The sequence below is a fragment of the Balaenoptera ricei genome, chromosome 12 (assembly GCF_028023285.1).
Source record: "Balaenoptera ricei isolate mBalRic1 chromosome 12, mBalRic1.hap2, whole genome shotgun sequence".
In the NCBI taxonomy this organism is placed as follows: domain Eukaryota; kingdom Metazoa; phylum Chordata; class Mammalia; order Artiodactyla; family Balaenopteridae; genus Balaenoptera; species Balaenoptera ricei.
In genome coordinates, this window is record NC_082650.1 from 52,436,676 (window position 1) to 52,459,650 (window position 22,975).

The following is a 22,975-nucleotide window of genomic DNA, read 5'->3' on the forward strand; positions in this document are numbered from 1 at the left end:
ATGGGTTTGAGCCCTGGTCCGGGAAGATCCCACATGCTGCGGAACAACTGAGCCCGTGCACCACAACTACTGAGCCTATGCTCTAGAGCCCGCGAGCCACAACTACTGAAGCCCGCGTGCCTAGAGCCCGTGCTCCGCAACAAGAGAAGCCACCGCAATGAGAAGCCCACGCACTGCAATGAAGAGTAGCTCCCGCTTGCCGTGACTAAAGAAAGCCCGCGTGCAGCAACGAAGACCCAATGCAGCCAAAAATAAAAATAAAATAAATAAATTAAAAAAAAATTTTTTTTAAGTAATTGTGATAAAAACCACATGCATAAAATTTATCATCATAACCATTTCTAAGTGTACAGTACAGTAGTTTAAGTATATTCACATCGCTGTGCATCCAACTTCCAGAACGTCTTCACCTTGCAAAACTGATACTCTATACTCATTAAGCAACGACTCTCCCTTTCCCCCTCCCCCCATCCCTTAGCAGCCACCATTCTTCTTTCTGTTTAAGTGCATTTGACTACTCTAGGTCCCTCATATAAGTGGACTCATACAGTAGTTGTCTTTTTGTACCTGGCTTATCTCACTTAGCATAATGTCCTCAAGTTTCATCCATGTCATAGCATGTGTCAGAATTTTCTTCCTTTTTAAGGTTGAATAATATTTCCTTGTATGTATATACCACATTTTGTTTATCCATTCATCTGCTGATGGACATTTGTAGTTGCTTCCACAATGACCATTATGAATAATACTGCTATGAACATGAGTGTACAAATATCTCTTGGAGACACTGCTTTTAATTCTTTTAGAAGTGCAAGTGCAAGAAGTGCAAGAATTTCTGAGTAATTCTATTTTTAATTTTTTGAGGAATGCACCGTTTTACATTTCCACCCATAGTGCACAAGGGTTGCAGTTTCTCCACATCCTCATCAACATGTGTTATTTTAAATTTTATTTTATTTTACAGTAGCCATCCTAATGGGTGTGAGGTGGTATCTCATTATGGAGCAAAAATCTTTCAGTCCTACTTTTCCTGCTGCTATGGCTAATTGGCCACTCCTTTTTAAGACAAGACTCCTTGTAAGAGTTGGCTTTACTTCCTGATCCAGTGCCTCTCTTCCCACTATTTCTTTAGCTTATTCCAATCAGGTTCTTATCCCATCTACTGCACCACAGCCTCTCTTGTCAAAAAGTTGCTACGTGGCCACTTCTTGTCCTCCTTGTCTGACCGAGCATTTGACATGGTTGGTCACTCTCTTCTCCATGAGACACTTTCTCCATCTTTCCCTACAGTGCCACGCTTTCCTGCTTTTCTTTCTACCCCACTGGATATAGTTCCTGCTTTCTTTTGCTGGTCACCCCTCTCTCTCCGACTTCTTCATGTTGGAGTCTTTCAGCGCTCAATGAATGGATCCTCCTCTTCTCCACCTACCCTCAATTCTCTGATGATCTCATTCATTATCATGGCCTTAAATATCAACTCACTACTTATGATTCCAAAATTAGATCTCCGTTTAGACTTTCCCCCAGAACTCCATAGTCCAGTATATGTACCTGCCTACTTACCATCTCTTCTTGGATCTAAGCATCTTAAACCTGACATGTCCAAAATCAACCCCTGACCTTCCCTCGTTGTCTCCACTCTCCCCTCCTCCTTCCCCCACCTGAAAACTCCCTGGCCCAAACCCTCGGAGTCATCCTTGACTTCTTTCTTTTTCTCTCACACACTACATCCAGTGTGTCAGAACGTCCTTCTGGTTCCATCTTCAAAATCTGTCCAGAATCTGTCCCCTTCTCTTCACCTCCACTGCTCTCACCCTGATCCAACCTACTATCGTCGCTCATCTACTCTAGATTAGTGGTCCTCTCACTTTTGCTCCTTTCATCTCTTCTCAATACAACAGTCAGAAAGATTGTTGAAAATGTCAGTTTAGATTCGGTAGTTTCTCTGCTCAGAAGAGCTCAGAGCAAAAGTCAAAGAACTTACAGTGTTTTGCAAAGCCCCGTGGTTTTACCACCTCTCCAATCTCACTCTTGCCTCCTTAATGTTGCACAAACACTCCAGGCATGCTCTGCCTCAGGACCTTTGCAGTTGGTATTCTCATTCACTGGAATGTTTTTCCCTTAAACACTGGTATGACTTAAATGAATGAATGTAGAATGGTTGGATAACTAGCAGTAGGAATACTATTTCTCCGTGACTACTACTATTATTACATCCTAAAAATCCAGGAATCAAGTTAGGATATGGATGGGGATTGCATATACATTAACAACAGAATGTCCACCCTTGCTACTCAAAGTGTGGTCCATGGACCACCAACATCAGCATCAGCCTTTGATGGTCTCCACTGCAGGAAATAAACCCTGAGAAGCATGTCACCTTTTGGAAGAATGGCTCCTGCTGTCTCCTCTAGCAGGACCCAGTGATCTTTGTGAACAGAAAACTCAGCAGAGTGAGCAAAGCTTCAGGATTGGTCACTGGGCGGCTGTCAGGAAAGACCTGTCCACAGGAACCTCAGGAGCACAGGGGCTCAGGCTGGGAACTGTCCCCCACCCTGCATCCTGCGCTCAGGAGGCTTATAGGCTGCAATTCCTCACACCTCTGTGTGTCCCACACCCGCTGCCTGACACAGTCATTTCCTGGGTGGCTCCACTGTAAGGACGGGGTGAAGAGCTGACCTCTGGGTGTGAGCCAAACTCGAATCTTGATCATGAACTTGAATCTGAAGTTCAGCCCCCAAAGCTGCACAATAGAAAGGTGTGGAAGAATGACAGAGTAGCAGTGGTTAACTGAGCCCAGGAAGGATCCTGGGAAAGTGTAGAGAGCATCTCCAGATTTTCATTGACTCCCTGGGTTCTCTCTTGCAGCTCAAGTCTCGGGTTCTCATGACGCCTTTAGCCCTCTCACCCCCGCGGAGCACGCCGGAGCCGGACCTCAGCTCCATCCCTCAGGATGCAGCCACCATACCCAGCTTGGCAGCGCCACAGGCTCTCACAGGTAGGTGAGGCGAATGAACTCCAAGGCTGGGATGGCCTGCCCGCCAGCTAAAGTTACTTTGTGAACTAGAGAGCTGCCACTGAGGTCGCTCAAATGAAGGATTCAGTGTGTCAGTTGGACAGTAGATAGGATGACCAAATTCTCTGAGAACAGGAGTTTAGTGTCTCACAGCGTGGATTATTTAAAATTGGTTTTCAATGCATCTTGGGTTCAGCTGGTTGCTGTGGGTGGGTGGAGGCTCGAAAGAGTGGTTGGCAGCCCAGACTTTTATCTTCAGAGCCACGTTTACTTTGCACCAACAGCGAGCCTGCTCACCTTGAAGAGTTTCTATCCCTGTGTTTGTACTTCCAGATCTCCTAAGGATCCTAATGCCCCTCAGTCCCACCCAGTGCCTTCCAATCCAGTTCAGGGTGAAGCTCGGCCCAGTCTCTCTCATGGGGCATCCACCAACCAACAGTTCCATCTTAAGAGTAACAGCAGTCGGATGGTGTCTCTCTGTCTCTCTGTCTCTCTCTCTCTCTCTCTCACACACACACACACACACATACACACACACAACACACACACACACACATACACATACACATCCATAGTTCCCCCTCATCACAAACCATCCCCAGCCCCATCCCACTTAAATCCCTCAGTGCCCTCCTGATGCTGTTAGGTAAAGACCAAATTTTGTAGTATGGCCAACAAGGCCCTGCTCTTAGTCTTTAGGGCCCACCATAGGATCGTAACATATTCTCTTTCCTTCTTCTGGAATGATCTTTCCTCTGGGGTCAACCTATTCCTCCCTTGTACCTCAGCTCAGGTACCTCCCTCCAGAAACCCTTCACTGACTTTCCTGCCAAAGTTCCCAAGACGGGCTCTCCTAGCATCTCCCTAATGTTTCTCACAGCCAAGGTCCCACATCACTTCCTGTGATTCTCTGAGTAGGTCTGTCTCCCCTTCTGGGCCCTAAGTTCTCTGAAGTCAGGGATTGTGTAGATTTTCTCGGTAGGGCCTAGCACACTGCCTGGCATGAAGGTCCCTTAGCAATTAGATTTTCCTTAATCATGTGGGATTAGTCGAAGAAGGAAGCCTGGTAGAGTGAAAAGAGCACAGGCCATGACATCAGAAAGACGTTAGTTAAAATCCCTATTGCACCATTAATTACACTTTCTGAGCAGCCACTAACCACTTTTAACCTCAGTTTCTTCTTTAGTAGAGGAAGTAATAATATTTAATTCTCAGGCTTATCTTGAGAATCAAACAAGATAAAGGATAAACAGTGCCTGGAATATAGTAGGTGCTCAATAAAAACTAATTTTCTTCAACCTTGTTGTTACTGTTTAATCCTTCCAAAGTCCTATTGGTCTCCTCTTAAAGTCCCTCTTTAACACTCCTCTGCACTAGTGGCCCCCAGGGTAAGATGCTCATACCTGGGCTGGGGGCAGGGGGAGACATAAGAGGAGTCATTAACATGTGGAAGAAAATATGACACCTACTATTAATATTTCTTTTTATCTCATCCTTTAAATTTTTCTATTTTTTGGTTACATCTTTAAAATGTATGTAATACATTAATACAGTTGAGAATGTATATAATCTATAAATAAATAAACACATGTTGGGGCATGTGCTAAAAATTTTTTTACCAATGGGGTATATTAGTTTAAAAGTGTGGGGACCATTGGTTGGGCTCACCTAAATGGACTGCTGAGTGTTCATTATCCTGAGATTGTAAACAGAATTCTCTTTAGAATTTCATCGAATATATAGTCTTTGGAGTAATTAGCAACATGTTGATTTTTTAAATTACTGAAGGTTAACAAAAAAAATGGCAAACATTATATACAGCTTGATAGCTTCCTGGGAGGAGAAGGGAAGATTTTGTGTATGTTCCCAGCACATAAATACATTTGTATACATGGTCCACAATTGTCCATAACTGTCTACAATTCAGATTTGAGTACATCGGAGGGGACGTGCCTATTTCTTCCCAACCAGGAGGCCTTTCTGAGAGCAAGCCCTGGCAGCTGGAGGTGATTGACTCTATTGCCTCTTTTACTTCTTAAGTTGGGAAGAACTGGTCCCACTTTGGCCTTTGCTTTCCCAAGACCGGGGCCAAGGGGACACGGCTGAGGCATCCCCAGTGTGCACGGGAGCCACCCCTGGCCTGATGTGCTTCGATGCTGAGGGCTTTGTGGGTCTGTTTCCACAGTCTGCCTCTACATCAACAAGCAAGCCAACGCAGGGCCGTACCTGGAGAGGAGGAAAGTACAGCAGCTCCCCGAGCACTTTGGGCCCGAGAGGCCGTCGGCTGTCCTGCAGCAGGCCGTGCAAGCGTGCATCGACTGTGCCCACCAGCAGAAGCTGGTCTTCTCCCTGGTCAAGCAGGGCTACGGTGGTGAGATGGTGTCAGGTAAAGCCCTGGAGCAGGCTGTATGAGGAGGGCCGTGGGTGTGGCTCCAAAGAGGAAAATAGCTGTAATCAGGCTTAGGGAACTGTGGCCAGGGTCTGTCCCCATCTTCTGGGCTCCAGGGTCCTTAAATGAGCCTGTGTGCCGAAGGTGTCTCTTGGGGCTTGAGGAGAAGATACTTCCAGATCTGGATAAGAAGACTGGACATCTGAATCCTCTCCCTTGACTTGCCTCTTTCACCTCCCACTTCCAACCCATCAATAAATCCTATTGTTCTAACCGCAGAATATATCCAGAATCCTTTCAGAATCAACTTCAAAATATATCCAGAATCCTTTCACAATTCTGGTTCTTTCAAAATCTAAGTCAGATCATGCCCCTCCTTTTCTCCAAACCCTCAATGGCTCCCATGTCACTCTGAGAAAAAGCCCACATCCTTACAGGGGCCCCCAGGTCCTATGTGACCTGGTCCTGGGAACTTCCTTGATCTCCTGGGCACTTCTATTGAGTCCCAAACTGCTCTGGCCACAGTGGCTTCATTCCTGTGTCCTCCAACCATGCTCCTCCTGCCTCAGGGCCTTTGCACCTGCTTGTCTCTCTTTCTGGAATGCTCTTTCCCCAACTGTCCACATGACTTGCTCCTGGAGTTCCCTCAGATTCCTACTCAAATGCCACCTTATCAAAAAGCCCTTCCCGGACCACATATCTAACACATCAGCCCTTGTCACTATTTATTCTCCCTTCCTCTGCTTTATTCCTTTATTCCTTAACACCATGCAGGGAAGTGGGGAAAGTTCATGGTCTAAACCCCATCTCACAGGACATTTTTTTTTTTTAAACAAGAGCCTTCAGGGTCAATCCCATCTCCCATTGTCACCACCCTCCTCCAGTTTCCACCCTGACCCAACAGCATCCAGAGGGAGTGGAAACCGTCACCACAAGTCTGAGGCAGAATTGGGAGCTCTGCCCCCTTCAAATGTTTCCCCACAGAGGCTCTGTCTGTCTTACCCGAGGCTCTCCACATGCACAGTGGTTGTCACCACCTGCCCTTAAACCCTGGAGCTCCAGGCCTTTGCAAGATGCTTTGACTCCAAGGGGACAGCCTGGTGTCTTCTCTGACCCAGCATCAAAGACACAGCCTCCATATCACCAGGGAAAAGGGATACAATACCCCAGCCACGGGGCAGCGCAGGTGACCTTGCTGGCTGGCTAAGAAAGGGTTGGGGAGAGGGGCCTTTAATGTGGCTGCATCCTGAAAAACCAAAGCATAAGTGTTTTATTTAACTCCAGATTGATTCTGAGGGCTTGCAGATGGGGAGATTTTCCAACACAGCTTCACCAGCTCTGATTGATTCAGCCCTCCTTCTGGAGCTCCCTCTGAGCAGGAAGCTGGGTCTGACTTGCTGGTAATTGATTAAAATAGAACTTGGCAAGGTCTGGGTGCATGTGTCTGACCCAGGGTGACTTTTAAGAGACTTCAGCAGATGTGGGCAGAGACAGGACAAAGAAGTACTGCACCAAGAGAGGCCAGGAGGAGAGTCCTGCTGTCAGGCCTCTGAGAGCTCCTTGGCTGTTCTTCTCCTGGTTTCTGTCTGAGAGCCAGGTTCTTGATCCTGGGCTGCCCTCTGAGGTTGAAGGCCTTGTCCTTTTCCTTGCTAAACAGCAGGGCTCAAGACGCAGACCGAGTGCTAAGAGAAAGCTCCTCCTGTACCATGTGTCCCCACTCTTGAGCAAATCCCGTCTGAGTTCTTTGTGGCCCCTGCCCCCCAAGCTGGGAGAGCTGACTCCGTTCTCCCTGCTCTCCTGCTCAGCTTTTCTGTGGCCTCAGGGGCCTCGGTGCTGGGGAGGAGGCTCTGCAGTGCCTGGCACCAATGCATGAGCGGGCAGAGCCCTGCCAAGTTTCCCTTGGCTGAGGGATTCCCAGGAAGGCCAGAGCTGAGGACTTGGTCATGGAGAATGCAGTAGGGCTGAGGGGCCTCCTCATGCCACCGCCTTGAGGTTGTGAGGTGGCAAGGTGGGCTTTCACGTTTCTGATGGCGATGTGGCAGCCCAGCAAGGTGGCGATAGCCCCAAGGTGGTTTAGGGAGGGACTCAAGGAGGAATAGTCAGACTCTCCCACTCCCCACCTAGAACCTGATCCATAGGGCACTGCTTTCTAAACATCCCCATGGCACAACATGTAGAAAATGGTGACACTGGTGCTGGCACCATGGGCTAAGGGAATTTAACCTGCTGTGCCTGGGCCTTGGGCCACCCCAAAGGCTGAGGGGGAATAGTATCTCAGTACCCATGACCCATTCCTAGCACACCTGTTGGGACGCTCCGCCTTAGTCACACTCTCCCAGAGGGGTAGATTTTGTGATCTCACAAATTCCATGTCTGCTTCCAGAAGGTGGAATTTTCCTACTATGTGACCATCCAGGCACCTCTGGGAATGTATACACACTGATTTATGGCACAGGCCTGATGACCCAGACCTTCCTGCTGTGGGTTCAGTTTCCAGCACACCTACTCTTTCAAGGTATCGGAGGCAAGCAGCAGTGCCCACCTAAGAGGGAATTTCCAGAGTGTTCGAGTGGCCAGGGTGACCCCCTTACTGAGCATCTAAGCAGCTCTTTGCTGGCTCTCCTAATCTGAGTCACCTGGAGTATTAAAGTGACAGGCAAGTGCCACTTACAGGCCTCATGAGCTGGAAAAAACCACTCTAGGCCTTCTCCTCAGTTTCCTCATCCATATTATGGAGTCATAACTTTTTCTCCACTGTCCTCACAGGACAGTCAGAAGGCCTAAATGAGGTGATAGGTGTGAAAGCTCTAGTCAAACTATAAAAAGTTACACAAAAGAAATAGATTGTTTTGATTTCTAATTTAAATGGGTGTGGCGTTTTTTTGTTGTTTGGTTTTTAGTTCTGAAATCAAAACTGGCTCTGGTCGCCCTGCCGCAGCCCTTACAGTGTGCTAGCCTTTGAGAGATATAGTATAAGGATCCAGGCTGCCCTCCAGGTGCTGGTGCTGAGGGCAGAGCCCGGGTGGGAGCAGAATGTCCTGCTGGGGATCTTCTCACGTGTTCTGCACCCTGGGGCTGCCGTGCGAGCTTCATGCAGCAGCAGAGGGCTGTGAGGAGGGTTACAGAAAGCAACATGCTCTGGGCTGGAAGAACCAGGTGTTTCTTCTAAATTCTGGTCACCCTAGAGAAACTGAGTTTGATCTAGCATCACTGTGGAGACATTATTGTTCTTTTATAAAGACTCCTCCCCAGAAGGCTGAATGAACCCTGAACACTGTGGTGCTGTGTTAAGAGTTGGAGACCTCAGTATGAACTCAAGTTTATTTGAATATACCTATATGTCTAGATCTAGACGTATCTCTCTAGACCTACCTATTGATCTAGATCTGTCTATCTAGAGTTGCTTAAAAAAAATGAGGGTATGTCATAGGGACACAGGAGTCAATCTGAAAGATGCCAAAGACAAAAATTGGAATAATTTAGCAATAAGATACATAATATAGTATTGGACAACCCACAACACAAAATAAATATATATTTTTTTAACTTTTATTTATTTATTTATTTATTTTTGGCCAGACCACGTGGCCTGTGGGATCTTAGTTCCCCAACCAGGGACCGAACCCAGGCCCTCGGCAGTGAGAGCACTGAGTCCCAACCTCTGGACTGCCAGGGAATTCCCCCAGAATAAATATATTGAGTGTGCACTGATATTAATGAATAAACAAATAAATAAATGGAGGAAATGGGACAAGTCTTCCTTTATAGAAGAATTCCAAATGATATAGAGACTCTTCCCTCTCCAGGAGGTAAAGCTTAATCTCTCCACTGCCCTTAACTGTGGGTAGGACCTTGTGACTTATTTCCCAGGAACAGAATATGAAGAATACAGGGGAGAAATGTGGCAAACGCTGTCTTGGCCAGGAGATAAAGGTTAACATCCCAGTGATGAACTGTGGCTATCATGTACCACCCCCCACTGCCTCTGTGGTCTTCCTCCTCAAAAACCCATGACCCCAGTAAAATCATAAGAAAAACATCAGACAAACCAGATCGAGGGACGTTTTACAAAATACCTGACCAGTACTCTTCAAGACTGTCAAGATCATGAAAAACAAGAAAAGACTGTGAAACAGTCACAGACCCGAGGAGACCGAGTTCACACAACAGCTACACCCGATGTGGTCTCCTGAATGAGATCCTGGAAATGAAATAGGACATTAGTGGAAGAACAGGTGAAATCCAAATACAGCTTAGTTAAAAACAAAACAAAACTGAACAAACCAAAACCTCTTCCCCAGGGCTGACGGGCTGACGGCTTTCCCAGAGTCCCGCTCTGAGTCGCTGTCTCTGTGCTCTTCCAGTCTCCGCGTCCTTTGATGGGAAGCAGCACCTGCGGAGTCTGCCCGTGGTGAACAGCATCGGGTACGTCCTCTGCTTCCTTGCCAAGCTGTGCCGAAGCCTCCTGTGTGACGACCTCTTCAGCCACCAGCCGTTCCCCAGGGGCACCAGCGCCTCCGAGGAAGCCCCTGAGAGCCGGGAAGACAGGATGGAGTCAGGTAGGGTTTGCCCGTCTGTCTTCCTGGGCCTGCAGGTGGTGCCAGGTGTCCCCGCCCTCCCGGGGCAGGTGAGGCTGCCACTGAGGGGGCTCCTGGGAGCTCTGCTGCTGGAAGCTCATGGGCTGCTCCTCTGGGCACCCGGGGAACAGTCAAGGCTGACCAGGACCAAGGACACCCCGACGGTCCCTGCCCAGGCTGCAGTGGGAAGAGATGGTTCCAGCTACTGAGAGCTGACATTATAGCTTCTAGGCCTATGTTATTAGAATTTAGACAATGAGACCGCATCACATGCAATGAGTGATTTTTTTTTCCTCTCTTCTAATTAAGGCCCTTGGGCATTTATTCATCATCGTTGAGTAATTGAAGGACTACTAGCCTCAGGAACAAAGAAATCCTGAAGAAACAAGGGCTAAAGAATTGATTACGTTGGTCCTGTCTGGGGGCCTCAGATTCCTATGCAGGTCAATAAAATGTGTGACAGAGTGTCTATCCTGGCAGGAATTTGACCTGCCCATAAATCACATATGTCCTCCAGTGAGAGTGTTTCTCTCTCATCACAGGATAGAAAGTGACCCAGGGGCTGAATGCCTTTTGTATCACCAGCCCCAGAATAGCTCAGCATCGGGAACTGGCCAGTGGGAAGGGCAGCAAGGCCACATGGGCAAACTTGCCACACCGTTGTCTGCCCAATGGGCTGCTCCTTCCTTCCCCACTTAGCGGCCCTGAGTTATGGATTTGCAAGGAGTTGAACATGAGTCCAGGTTCTAGATTCCAGGTTCCCAAGGATGAACAGGCATGTTGCCTTTTTTTCTTTCTCTGGAAGCAGTGTTGTTGATATATATAAAGAACACATAGACAGTGAAATGGAATCTAGCCATTATGTCATTCTGCAAACACTTGCTGAACCCTTTTCTGTTCCAAGCACCATGCGAGACCCTGTCTTGGAATAAGACAAATACGTATGTGAGCTTAGGAAAGTTTTTGAGGTATTGAGTGACCAGTATGAATAATGAAAAACTTACATTTGCAGGTATGTGCTCACAGACAGGCTTAGAGCATTCAACAAAAGGATACTTATAATAGGAGTGGCTATGTTTTAAGCCTAGGAGAACATCAGGGAAGGATAAAGTTAGATTCTAAGCATAGATTTTCTCACATCCTGTCAAGAGCCTTGTCTACAATTTTACTTTAAACTCTCAGAGACCTGGGAAACAGGAAGAAATCTGGCCTTTACAAAGAAATGTACCTAATTAAATATAGTCTGTGTGAGCAGATGCTATATACTTCTGTGTTTTTCTTGATGCCTCTATATGTGTGAGCTTGGGGAAGTCTTCTCATGTCTCTGGACCTCAGTTTCCTGTGTGAAATGATGGGCTGAGTTGCTCATGTATAATGTTCTGGTTCTGACAGTCTATGAATCTGGCCTCTCCTGTAAACCTTAGTTGACTCAGAAACATATTGTAAAGCTAACGTATCTTACAATGAAAATAGCAGATGATGATCTGTTTTCACTTCGCACACCCTAAAGTCATTGTTACATTGAACAAGCAATGACCCATGGACATAATCATAAAGCCACATAATGCATGTCTCCCATTCTCCTTTAAATGAAAGTCTCCTGTGAGACCACTTCTTCCCTGTCCATGGATGAAATTCAGGGCAAATCTTGTGACTTTTCTGGCTCCTTTCAGATAACAAAACATTGTCCAGTAAATAATTAATATGTCCAGGTCAGTGTGATCATCAAACTTTAAATTTCACTCAAAGATGGAACTACTCCCCATTCCCAGCTCAGCCCTGCTTCAGGCCAGTTGCCTGCAGCAGTAAAGGAGGGCATGGTTGGCTTCTCTCCACCTCCTGCCCAACCCCATGTTTTTGCCCCTTCCTTATCGAGCTAGTAATGATTCCCAATCCTTCCTGATCAGAGTGAGGGAAGGAGGGGAGGCAAGAGGTAGGAGAGTTTTTACTTGACTAATCCCGCTGTGAGCTGGCATCAGGCTCCCTGGTTCTGGCAGGTGTTTCGAGCTGATTCTGCATCCTGTGGGCTCTTGCATGGGTCCTTTGGTGATCCTACCATCTCTCATCTGCACGTTCCTTGACATGGACAAAGGTAACTCTTCTCTGGCTGGTCACTTAACAATTCTTCCCACAGCCTCAAGGCATCCGTGGGTACATCTCTAGCTTCTTTCTGCTGAGGCCCCCTTGTGCCTCCAGACAGTCCTATGGAAAGGATCTAAGATAATCTCACTTCAGATCTCTCTTCTGATGGCCCACATCTGGTCCCTTAGAAACATCCTTTGCCCAAACAAACTCAGGGCGTGCAGGCTGATCTCAGCAGGCACCTCTCCTTTGTCCTGCCATCACAGCAGCCAGACTTTTTGGTTTCTCATGGAAATCAAGCAATAATCCATTGTGTCTCTTGAGCTCCAGGGACAGATATCAAGCTAGTCACACGGCCACACTGAAGCTCTTAGAACACATGGGGCAGTTCTCTCCACAGTTCATCTTCTATTCAACCTGCTTTTCAACCTCTACAATTTCTTTTGCAGGCTGCATGTGGGTCGTCATCTACACATGTAAAACTGGCTTCCCACCACCTCTTTCTGCTAGATCTCCACACTTCACTCTGGTATGGGGAGACTGTTGTCTTGCAGCTTCAGCAAAACTGAAACTAAAATAGTTTCATTTTAACTTCCTGTCCCAGGAACCCCCCCTTCAGCTCTCCTTAAGTGATCATTGAGGAAACCTTTGCCTTGGTTTCCACCTTATTCTTTCTCCTTCCAAGCTCACCATGCTGAGTGAAGTTACTGTCTTCTTCCTGGGAAAAGTGTAGTGTAGCCGCCTCACTTCTTCCCTCGGCTGAGGCCGGTATTTCTGCCTGCAAGCTGGTTTCTTTCCTAGTTGGCTTGGCTTTGGAAGTAATGACTCCAGTTGTCTTCATAAGCCCTTCCCTAGCCTGTGGCTGCTTTGAAAAAATGAATTGCTCCAGTTCTTGTGGAAATTGTTCCCAATGCCCTGGGTGCTACAGAACCAAGCGCTGTGTGTTTCTTGTGTCTGGGGCCCCAGGGAGGGTGGAGGAAGCAGCTATGGCACGGTAAGCTTTGAGCAGCCCCCTGGCACACATCTCTCCTACCCGTCTGCCATGGGGCCTAGGGTGACACCACTAAAGAGTTTGCCTTTAGACTAAGACATTGCCTCTTTAGGATTGCCTCGTCAAAGTTCCCTTAAAGGATAACATATCAAGTTATTATTACCTTGGATGAGGAATTAGTTTATTACCCACTTTCCCACGATTGTGGCAAGAAAGGCAGGTGTATTTATAAGCGAAGGGATGGAGGTCTTCATTGATTTTAGGCTTCATATCCATCCGTAGGACCACGTCGTTCCTAAACAAGATCGTACAGTCTTGAACTCATTTGAACCAGATGCTGCTCTGCCCCAAGGTTGTTCAGTCAAAGCTGGAGTGTTCCAGGTTTGGTGCCACACAGTTAGAGGGTTTGTCAACACTCATTAGGACATTTCCAAAAGACAGTTAATCAGACAATAAGAAAATGCAAAGCCATGACACATAAGGAACTATATAAAAAAATGGATGATTTGGGGAAGACAAAATTTTCTGTTCCAGGATATGACAGCAGGTCATGTGGATCTGTTCTCCGTGGCCCTGAAGATAGATTTAATTAAACCTCACGTCTTGCCACTCAAACTCTGGTCAGGAGCACTGTCATAACCTGAGAAAGGAAAAGCTCAGTGGCCCTCCCTCACTCCTTCACAACAGATCCCAGGTGTTTTGAAGACACGTTAAAGTTGGAGAAGCCTGGGTTTCAGGAATACCCTCCCACGTAGAGGACTTGGCAGCTGACTAACCAGGTGGAACTCTCAGAAGACAGCTCCCTCAGGAGTCAGGTGGGGTTGACATTGTAAAGAACTTTGAAAAGTCAGAGCCATTCAGAAGTAGAAGGAGCTGCTTGGATGGAGAGATCTCCTCATTACTGGTGCCAAGTGCAGGTGTCCACGTGTCAGGGCCATTAGGGTGAACTCTGCCAGCCCAGAGGAGGAAGAGCAAGATGTCCTCTCTGGTACCTTCCAAGCTGAGAGTCACGGCTGGAGGTGGCAGAGGAAGGCCGCGGACAGCAGGAGGTGAGAGGCCCCAGGAGCCCTGGGGAGGGGTCCCCCAAATGGGAAGATGAGGATACCAAGACAGAAGGGCTCACATTAGAGCAGAGAGAGGGCTTCTTCCAAATCTCTTCCTCAGACCTTTGAAAGATACACTCTGTCACCAAATGATGTTTCTCCTGCATTCAGGGAAAACCGGGCTTCAGACCCACTCAGCTGCCTGAATTCAGTCTGGAAGGTAGAGTTCTTGGCTTGAGACCAAGAATTTTAGTCATTTTCCTCCAAATCTATTAACTGACAGCCAAATGTTCATGGTTTCAGAAGAAGAGCAGTTCCCTGGATGCTTTAGGAGAATGGAAGCAAAAACATGGATTTGATAACATTTGTGGTTCTGTCAGAAGTCCTGAGATGATCATGGGGAAATTTTACCTTATCTTTGAATGTTGAAAAAAAAAAAGGTCTCAATTATAAGTAAGCTTTAGCCAGTGCTTCTCAAACTTTAACATGCCCTGGTACCACCCGGGCATCTTGATAAAATGTGGATTCTGGCTCAGGAGGGCTGGAGTGGGGCCTGAGAGTCTGGTTTCTAACAGGCTCCCAGGTGATGTCCGTGCTGCTGCTGGTTGGGGACCACACTCTGAACAAGAAAGTGTGTGCTGACGGAGTCCTGCTCCCAGAGGTAAATTTATTTCAGGTTTTCAGTAAAATAAGTCTATCTGTGCTAGGATGGTGCCAAACCTGTAAAAGCATTGCTGCTGAGGATGATCTGGTGCCCCGTGGAGGTGTCTGTGGGCTGGAGAAGAAGAGAGGGGCGTGAGGGGGCAGAGTAGTCAGGCAAGGTGGCACATGTGCAAATCCAGGTGAGAAAGAGGAGGTTTGCAGTGCTGGAGAAGAGAGTAAAAGAAAGGAAAGAATGATGACGGGCAAATTTCTCGGTGAGGCCTGACCACCACCGGCAGCAGGGTCTCTGTTGCCCTCTAAGCTTCCCTGAATTCCTAGAAGACCCCAGGGATCTGTTCTCTCAGACCCTTGTTTACATACCCTCCCTGCCTTATACTGCTAGAATCTGGGTCCAGACCTCATCTCCCTGCTAGGTAGACTTGAGGGCAGGGACGTGCAGTCCCCAGCAGAGCCTGAGACGTAACAAGTCCACAGTAAATATTTACTGTTTCGAATTCTATGCGACACAACAGAACAAACTGTCTGCTCACCAAGCGTTGGGGAGATCTTCTCTGGAAACCACAAATGTGATAGCTGAACTCTTTTGCAAGATCTAGTTTAGTGATTGGTTTCCTGCCTTTTGAAGGTTTGACATGATGGGAACAAATTGTTTACTGTTTGTTGAGTAGCTTTTTTTGATACACAGACGGTGGGGGTGGGAGATGAGAAAGGACATTTATTCTTGAGGCTTGATGTTTTCTTCCTTGGCTGGTGGTCTTGGAGCCAGGCACCAGAAAACTACTGGAGTAACAGACACGCATGGTACATTCTGCTGTGGTTGAATGGTTGAACCTTCATACCCAGCATCTAGAAATCAAATCTGCTTCCTTGTTAAACTACAAATTTGTCTAATGTAATAGCCCTACAGAGAATGACTATCCAGAGAATATCTCTCTTTCCAAAAGGTTGTTTATTTCTAAAAGGAAATAGAGCTTATCAAGTGGCATGAGTTCCATTATACAGAACTATCCATATGATCAGTTGGTAAACGTTTTCTGAGCTCCCTCTACGTGTGATACCTGCAGAGCTGAGGCCACTGGTCCAGAGCCACACAGAAAGGCAGCAGCAGGGTGGAAGCTGAGCCTAGGTCTTCTCCTCCCTGGCCCTTTGCTTTTGCTCCCAAGCCTATCGGTAGGGCCCCATTACCCAACACTTGCTGGGGTGTGTGTGTGTCCCGTTCCCTGGCTCAGAAGCCTGACCACACAAAATGGATGTTCACAAGTGGCTTGTGGTACCCCTGTGTCACTTCTTCTAGAAAAGATGTAAAAGAACAAAACAAACACAGATGCCCACTTAGCAAAATCTAGGTAGAAACTGCACTCCAGGGACATCAATTATCTTTTCTCCTTCTGGTTAATATCTTGGCCCCAAGGAGTGTCTCATCCTTATCCTTGTGCCCTAGCTACATCGTTGCTAGACGACATCCACAGGACAGGCAGAGCCTATCATCCTAGACACCAGGAGAACTTTCTCATCCCTACAAAACCCACACAAAGTGGCCTACTCCACCGACACTAGGTGTGGTTTGACCTGGTATTTTAAATAATATATGAAATGATGGGGGAAAAAAAGAAATGAAGGAAGGTGTGTGCAGGCCAATGATTAGAATATTGCAGAGCTATGTTCACCCTGTCATAGCCACAGGCCATGTGAACAAAATGAGCCATCAGGTTCTCAAGCCATGCATTGGAAAGGGGGTCATTTGGAAGGAGAACAAAGTATCAGTGTCAAGCTCAGTTCTTAAGAATCTTTGCAGGAAGTTTTGATGGAAAGGTGAAAAGAAGAATGTCCGCAAGTTCGGCAGCAAATACAAAAGGCCTTCCTATATTTTCGGACAGATGGGTCCAGGAGAAGCCCAGCCAGAGCTCTTACAGCATGGAATAGGGAGTGTTTGCCAGTGTAGAATTCCTGATTTTAGCTCTGCCTGTGTGCCAACATGAGTTCATTTAGGAAAAGCTATTTATCATCCTTTCAGTGATATCATTCATTAAAGTATAATATCTGTACCTATTTTAAAACATTGAGCTAAAAGGGAAAAATGTAACCACTAAGGAAAACACTGGGTTTTGTAGAATTTGAAATAGATTTTCACAATGCTCAGTAATTTATTGGATCCCTTTGCGCTGTAATGCTTTGGTTCTCTTTTGAATCCTGTAGATATTGAGGAAGCACAAGGATTCAATAATTACTGGTTAAATGAATGAATGAATGTTCCAATTAAGTTGTTGGAACCTCCCAAGGTACTTGAAATATGGGATAAATAGGCTACTATTGAATCATGGTGACCAGTTTGGTAATATTTTAATAGAAAGTATATACTTTAAAATGGAACAAAAAGAAATGAAGATAACGCTCCTCTTGTCCAAGATCACAAATAAAGTCATTTTGTGGATTAAAGATGCCAACACCAAAGACTTGAGGAGCAGAATGATGATGGTGGTAAATCCCCAGTAGGCTTTCTACTGTTTGGGAGAGCTCCTTCTAGGAGGGAGTGTGGAGGAGAAAAAGAGGCTGCCAAAAAATAGGCGGTATGAGCTCTTTCTTCCTACAAGGCTGGTCTCAGGAATTCTCTGAAAGACACCCCTGCCCCTGCCCCATGCCTCTCTTCAAATAAAGAAATCTACTGGAAATCTTCCCCTTTGTTCCATGAAACTGTCCTTCATGTGACACCCCTACCCATCAATCCCCCATGAGCCACTCTTGGACTGGGGACGATGCTGGGGACAGCTGAGCCAGGTGCGGAAGGCCCTCTGTGTCTCTGGCAGGCCTGTCCAAAGAGGCTCCTGCCTTGATGGAAGAGTAGACGTAGGGAATGGGCAAGGTCTCTAAGGAGATCCAAGGAGATGGTGACCAAGGTCTCTGGTTTATACATCAGAACACAGAAAGCACAAGGACTGATGGAAACAAAGGATCAAGTATATGAGATTTGGCCATCCCAAAATCTCCAGGGCCCAGAGGAGCTGTAATTGGATTCTCTATCCTTTGGGCTGCTCCTCTGGACTAATACCCTGAGCCCCTGTGGTGGGTCCTAAGGTAATATCTGCAGGTTATCCACACCAGTATCTACTGACCGTGCATCAGAACTAGGGTTAAATTGGCAAACCATGCCAAGAGGAATTGAAGCAACTTTGGAAACCAGCAGCCTTCTAAGATAAACTCCATGAGCTTTCTCCTATTAGTTGGTAGTTTCTGGGTCTCAGACATAAGTAGCAAACCCTTTGATTTTGGGGAAAAAAAAAAATCCCATAAACTTCCTGACAGAGAGTTAGATATTCTATAGCAGATACATCCTAGCTGCTACCGAATTAATAGTTACAACTTCCAACCTAGATATGCAGAGTCAAGAGGAATGAAACAAATTCCCCTTTCCCACCTGTATTATTTATCTATTGCTGTGTGACAAATTACCCCAAAACTTAGTGGCTTAAAATAACATTTATTATCTCACAGTTTCTGTGACTCAGGAATTCAGGTGCAGCTTAACTTGGTCCCCTGGCTCTGGGTCTTTCACAAGGCTGCAAGCATCCCAGAGTTCAACTAGGGCAGGATCTACTTCCTAGCTCATTCATATGGTTGTTGGCGGGATTCCATTTCCCACAAGCCATTGGTTCCTTGCCATATAGGCCTCTCCACAGAGCTTCTCACAACATGGCAGCCTGCTTCGCCCACTTGAGAAATACAGGAAAGCCTTCCTAAAAATTAGGATGTCCATTTAGAACCAAAAGTTATATGGTGTTCTCTATTCCAGGGACTCCAACGTTTTCCTGATTAAGGATCACTTTAAATTTCCCCAGAGTTCTATGAAAGACCAAAAAGAGTGGGTGGGGGGGGGGCTATTGAGGAAACAGAGCTTGACTGTGGGAGGTCCCACACTCTCACCCTCCCCCGCCTTCTGGGAACTCATTCCCTTAAGCCTCGGGGTAGAGGCTTGGCAAAGCCACAAAGAAAAGACCACAGAGATGGTGGTTAGGGAACCTGCTCCCCTCTGGAGACTGAAAGGGCATTCACTATTCTCAAACGGCTGACACTGGGCAAAACTGCCTTCGGGCAAAGTTTCCACAAGAGGAAATCTTAAATCTTAAAGACAAAGTCTCAGGCAAACCAGCAACACTGGAAAGGACTAAAGAAGTTCAGGTGTCAGGGGGAAAATATAAATGTACTTAAATGGACCCAAGGGGAGTTATAAGGTTGATTCTGAGGGCTGAGTGATCTGAACTTAGAGACGAGCTTGAAGAGAAAATCTGTACTGGCCAGAGACCAAGTTAATGGAAAATTTAATTGAAGCGAACGAAAGGCTAAGCCTCATAGGTGGTGTGGCCTGGTGCCCTTTGAACCAGGAAGGCTGGGACAAGAGGCCACAGGGGGCCCTAAGGGAGAACGTGATGAGCTTATCTGAGCCAGAACAAGGGGCGGGACCGAGCCGGAGTGAAGGAAACCTGCAGACCTCCACGAGAACCGCAGTGAAAGGCGGCGGGAGGGCAGAGAGGAGATCTGCTGGTTTCGGACACCGAGGAGTCCCGCCGAGGGCCTCCCTGCCGCCCACAGCCGAGCACGCGCTGGGCGCTGGCGGCGGTGCTGGCGAGAAGCGTGCGTGCGGCTGCCTGGTGGCGGAGACCCGGCCACTCCAGGTAGGAAGTGAAGCCCAGGTCCGGCTCTGAGCAGGGGAGGGGCTGCTCTACGGGGACCTGCTAGTGTCTCCTGGCCCTTCTCCCTCCTGCCCCCCTTCCTCTTTCTGCTTCTCTCCTTGCAGGTCTCTTTCCCTGCATTCCAGAACTCACTGGCTGTGCTCCTTAGGTGGTGGCACCTGATTAAGCAGAGGGGAATAGTTATTGCACGGTAATTCACGTGGCGGTGTTATCAGGCCGACTCTGTTACTTCCTTTTCTCATCTGGGGTGCAGGGCTAGGGACCCGTGGTGCCGCTATCTCTTTAAACAGCAGAGCCAAGGCGCTCACACACGGAGCCCTCTGGACACTGGTCCAGTGGTCTGACCTTCTTGTCAGCCTGGGCAGGGTCACGTGGCCTGCTGGGCTGGGCAGACCCGCTGGCAATCAATCCCAGGAGAGGCAATGGCTTTCAGCCTGGGGGGAGGTAGCAGAGCTGATTGTAGAAAGGGTTCACTCTGTGCAGCTGCTCCTTCAGCTGGGAAGTTGTGACTGATGTGAGGAAAGGGGAGTGGAAGGTGAGTGTGTGTGTGTGTGTGTGTGTGTGTGTGTATGAGAGAGAGAGAGAGAGAGAACTGTTTAGTGCTGGGAAGAACAGTGTCTGAGACTCTGGGATGTAGGGTTATTATTGCAGAGAGATTACTTGAGAATAATTTTGCAGACGGTGGTGTTGTCGCTTTTCAGGGCTTCATTTGGTTAGAGAATCCAAGTAAAGTGCCTTTTAAAATTCTTTAAATAAATTAAATAGTCCAAGCTCACTTAACTGTGAGCAGTTGGCTCTTGTGTCCTACCTGAAAAGGGGCCAGCACCCCCTGAACTAAACCTCAGGTCAGCAGGTCTGGAGTCTCATCCATGTGGGCCCCTCTTTCCTCCCTGGGCTGCTGTCGCTGCTTTGGGACTTTCTCTTTCTGTCTCTGGCTCTTGGCTTTCTCCTTCCTGTCCCTCTGCCTCTTCCCGCTTCTCTTTGGAGGTTCTGCACTTTCCAGGTGCTCAGCTGACCCTCCAGAACCGCAGCAGGATGGGCCGTGCTGGGCGTCCCCCAGGCCTCTGCAGGGGTGTGGGTGGAGGGAGGAGTCCACACAGTCCTGACTCAGACCCTAGAGCTTTGTTCTCCAAACAAGGACGCTTAGACCTGGTGCAGGTTCAGGAGCAAAGGGGTATCCTTTGAGGCTTGAGTGGGTTTGAAGTCTTCTAGAGTATTTTTTAGCCTAATGGGCAGGCTTTATACGTAGCAGCTGGGGAAACCATAGTCCACAAGCAGATTAGCTATGGTGAAAAAGGCACGTTAGCCTCTTTTGAATGTTCCTAAGACACCAAACCTTGAAAACGTGGCAGCCTTCTTTGAATGTGCCATTTGTGCCTGTGCCTTTCTATTTAAGCATGCTCTTGTGATCGTATGAAAGCAGATTAATCCTTTTTCTGGAGGAAAGATTTAATGATTTATAAGTGGCATCCTTAGTGTCTTGGATAGAGGCAGGAGGTTATAGAAGAGAAGCACATAAAATGCCTCTTGTTTACCCTGCTTTGCTGAGCTGGTGTGCACAGTGATGAAACGGCCTTAAATAGAGGCTGGGCTGGATCCTCTTGTTTAATGAGAGGTGCCAGGGTGACAAGGTAGCTCATTTCAGATGAGAAGTGATTTTCTAAGAATCCAGGAAAAAAGACTGGGAACCTCTTAATCTGTCAGCCCTGTAGTTTACCACAAGTCTGTGTGCGGGAATCAGATCCACGCAGGGCACTCTCCGCAGATGATCCCAGGTCTGCTGGCCCCATCTGGTGTTCACTCACCAGTCAGCCACAAAACTGCTTGAAAAGTGTAGTTCTCTCTCCAAGGAGATTTGGTCTTTTTTTTTTTTTTTTTACCAACTTTAAATAGTGGTTTTGGGTAACAAAGAATTCACGAGCCACACTTTATTAAATTCATCTTACCTGTATGTTGGATGACTTAATGGTTTTAATAATATAAAGGGTAGGTACCCAGCAGTCATCGTTTTAACTGAAGCAAGAGGAATTGGGGTTAGGTGTAAGGAAGAAGTTTCAGGCAATGAGGTTTGTGGCACAATGACCTAACTGTGAGGAGATTGTAAGATCTGTTTTGGCAAGCTTTTAAATAAGAGGCTCAGTTATTTACTTTATTTTCCGCTCCAAATACCACCCTGCCTGAAGAGAGAATTTGGGACAAGCTCAAGCCATTCCACCATTAATTTACCACCTTCACAATTTTTGCTATGTCTGACTAAAACCTATAGAAGTGTTTACTCAAGATATTCCTTTAAATGGATTCATTTCTTTTAACCGTAGCCTTTAGTCATCTTAAGCAGTGATAACTTATCAGTGAAATCATAGTTTGATGAGCTAACTATATTTTATTGCTGTGCACTAAAATATATGACTATAATAAAATAACGTTCACCTGTTTTTGTGTCTTCCAAAAAGATACATGTTCAAGTCCTAACTGCAGGTACCTGTGAAAGGGACCTTCTTTGGAAATAGGGTCTTTGCAGAGGTAATCAAGTTGAGGTCACACTGGATTACGGGCGCTAATCCAACGACTGATGTCCTTATAAGAGGGAAATTTGGGCACAGACACAGACACAAAGGGAGAATGCCATGTGACCACAGAGGCAGAGATTAGAGTGGTGTGTCTGCAGCCAAGGAACACCACGGATCATTGACTATCACCAGAAGCAGGTAGAGGCAAAAAAGGATCTTCTAGAAACTGCAGAGAGCATGGCCCTGACAACACCTTGATTTCAGACTTGTAGCCTCCAGAAGTGAGAGAGAATATATTTCTGTTGTTTTAAGTCACCAAATCTGTGGTAATTTCTGCAGCCTTATGAAACTAATACACCTAAGTACCGCCAAGAATCATCCCCTGCTGGGCCAGTGGGACACTTTTTTTTTTAACATCTTTATTGGAGTATAATTGCTTTACAATGGTGTGTTAGTTTCTGCTTTATAACAAAGTGAATCAGTTATACATATACATATGTTCCCATATCTCTTCCCTCTTGCATCTCCCTCCCTCCCACCCTCCCTCCCTCCCTATCCCACCCCTCTAGGTGGTCACAAAGCACAGAGCTGATCTCCCTGTGCTATGCGGTTGCTTCCCACTAGCTATCTATTTTACATTTGGTAGTGTATATATGTCCATGCCACTCTCTCTCTTTGTCACATCTTACCCTTCCCCCTTCCCCATATCCTCAAGTCCATTCTCTAGTAGGTCTGTGTCTTTATTCCCGTCTTGCCACTAGGTTCTTCATGACCTTTTTTTTTTTTTCCTTTGATTCCATATATATGTGTTAGCATACTGTATTTGTTTTTCTCTTTCTGACTTACTTCACTCTGTATGACAGACTCTAACTCCATCCACCTCACTACAAATAACTCAATTTCATTTCTTTTTATGGCTGAGTAATATTCCATTGTATATATGTGCCACATCTTCTTTATCCATTCATCCAATGATGGACACTTAGGTTGCTTCCATGTCCTGTCTATTGTAAATAGAG

At 46.7% G+C, this 22,975-nt stretch overlaps 1 protein-coding gene across 6 annotated transcripts in view; it reads left to right on the forward strand.

Annotated features, from left to right (window-relative positions):
- The window catches only part of SCML4 (Scm polycomb group protein like 4), a 138,688-nt gene that overhangs the window by 85,214 nt on the left and 30,499 nt on the right, over window positions 1-22,975 (forward strand). For 4 of the 6 annotated variants that reach the window (XR_009506198.1, XR_009506199.1, XM_059941471.1 and 1 more), the window contains 3 exons: window positions 2,869-2,998; window positions 5,202-5,402; window positions 9,770-9,964. Coding sequence is in view for 2 of the 6 variants with exons in the window: in XM_059941471.1 (XP_059797454.1) it covers window positions 2,869-2,998; window positions 5,202-5,402; window positions 9,770-9,964 (526 nt within the window). In the remaining 4 variants the exon portion in view is untranslated. Of the gene's footprint in view, window positions 1-2,868; window positions 2,999-5,201; window positions 5,403-9,769; window positions 9,965-19,172; window positions 19,429-19,909; window positions 19,982-22,975 lie in introns of those variants that run through there. The other 2 variants (XM_059941473.1, XM_059941474.1) reach the window with 2 other exon arrangements.